Genomic DNA, 2,169 nt, shown 5'->3' with positions numbered 1-2,169 from the left:
ATCAATGAAATACTTTGTTAACTTTTGCTAATCATTATCAATGAAATACTTTGTTAACTCTTGCTAATCATTATCAATGAAATACTTTGTTAACTTTTGCTAATCATTATCAATGAAATACTTTGTTAACTTTTGCTAATCATTATCAATGAAATACTTTGTTAACTTTTGCTAATCATTATCAATGAAATACTTTGTTAACTTTTATAAACTTTACATTTAATTAATGCAAATAATTCATTAAAATTAATGAATTAATGCTTATTATTACATATATTTCACAGATTAATATAGCAATCGTCAAAGCGCCTGATATGACAAAACCAATGAATCGTAAACGTGTGGAGCAAATGGTTCAGGATTTTGAGCATATGATTTTTGGGATTGGTCCTAAAGCAACACAAGTTTGGACTCGGGAATATCAGAAATATGCAAATATCACGGGTGCATACCTACAAAATGATCATGAATCCTGGGTTGAAGGTGTTTATCGATGGTCACAACTTTTTGCATTCTATAAATTATGGTAAGTAAATCAAATTTATGCAAAATTTTTTTCATTCCCTTCATTTTTGTACTGATAAATTAGCATTTTAGATAGTAAATTATGCAAAAAAGAAAGGAAAGAAAAAAAAACTCCCGTTTAGCATACAATTATATTGTGATGGATTCCATTGTTTGTTGTTAATTTGAACTTTTAACCTTTTTGACCCTTAGTTTTCCTCCCTCTAATTCCTTATCCATAATTGTTCACTCGAAGTAATTATAGTTATATGAAAAATTCAAATTTATTTTATAATTTTACATTTTGCCATTTTTCAAAAATTTTCATAATTCTTGAAATTTTATAAATTGAAATTTATTTGTTGAAATTTTTTTTTTTGCCACTTTTCTATTATTTGTAACATTTAAGCAATAGCTTTTTCCATAAAAATCCCTCTTTTTTCAGGATGCAATATTTTTCCGATACAGTATTTGAACAAATTTCCGGAAAATGTATTTTAGGGCACAAGATTTTGTATGGGAAAATGAGAATGATCCGGAAAATTTAACAATGAAATCATTTCGATTTCGTATCGGCTTATCAGCACTCAATAGTCCAAGTGATTTGGTAACGGAATCACGTGCTCTTCGTGCAATTGCTGCAAAATATCCGGATATGGAAATTTACACGTATGAATATAGCCGAATGATTGCTGATCAGGTTTAATTGATTGTGTTTTTCATTTTAGGAATTTATTTTTAATTTTCCAAAACCTTTTGAATTAATAATTATGCATATTATTTTGTATGGTGTGATAATTTTATGATCGATCGTAACCTTTTGACCTTTTTATCTTTCAAACAGTAGTTTTTTTTTTTTGAAATCATTTTTTTTTCATTTCTGCAAAATTTTTTGAAAACGATTAAATTTTGGTGAAAAAAATCCGAAAAAAATGGCGAAAAAAATAATTAATGCTTAGTTTTAATGATTTTTTTTAAAAAAAAAGGGTTTATTTTCTGATCTATTTTTTGAATTATTTTCGTTGACTTACTTTCGGAATTACTTTTTTTTTCGGAATTACTTTTTTTTTTCGGAATTACTTTACTTCCACGAATTACTTTCTCATCTTCTTTTCGAATTACTTTCAGACTTACTTCCTGACCCACTTTCTCACTTGTTCCCTGATTCACTTTTTGACTTTTTTTCTGACTCATTTTTTGACGTGTTTTTTGATTCACTTTTTGATTCACTTTCTCATCCGCTTTTTGACTTACTTTTTGACCCATTTTTTCACTTACTTTCTTATTCACTTTTTCACTTATTTTCTGACTCACTTTTTCATTTATTTTCTGGTTAACTTTTTCATTTATTTTCTCATTCACTTTTTCACTTATTTTCTGACTCACTTTTTGATTTACTTTCTGATTCATTTTTTGACTTGCTTCCTGATTCACTTTTTGACTTACTTTCTGATTCACTTTCCGACTTACTTTCTAACTAACTTTTTGTTTCATTTTCTTACAGTTAAATATTATTTTACCAAATACATTATTCAATGATTGTATTGCGGTTGCTGTATTAGTTATCATTGCGCTATTATTCATTCCTAATCCAATATGCACATTTTGGATTTTTATCGCTATCATAACAATGGATATTGGTAAGATTGTTTTATTACAACTATT

At 27.1% G+C, this 2,169-nt stretch overlaps 1 protein-coding gene across 1 annotated transcript in view; it reads left to right on the top strand.

The window, feature by feature from the left end:
• The window catches only part of LOAG_18747 (patched family protein), a gene marked incomplete at both ends in the record, with an annotated part of 11,884 nt that overhangs the window by 8,445 nt on the left and 1,270 nt on the right, over nucleotides 1–2,169 (top strand). The window contains 3 exons of the mRNA XM_020451409.1: nucleotides 285–526; nucleotides 1,006–1,204; nucleotides 2,009–2,144. Of these exons, the coding sequence (XP_020304808.1) occupies nucleotides 285–526; nucleotides 1,006–1,204; nucleotides 2,009–2,144 (577 nt within the window). The remainder of the gene's footprint in view (nucleotides 1–284; nucleotides 527–1,005; nucleotides 1,205–2,008; nucleotides 2,145–2,169) is intronic.

Source organism: Loa loa (assembly GCF_000183805.2).
Source record: "Loa loa unplaced genomic scaffold supercont3.489, whole genome shotgun sequence".
Taxonomy (NCBI): Eukaryota; Metazoa; Nematoda; class Chromadorea; order Rhabditida; family Onchocercidae; genus Loa; species Loa loa.
Note: the sequence above shows the minus strand (reverse complement) of the source record. Positions and strands in the feature narration are given on the sequence as shown.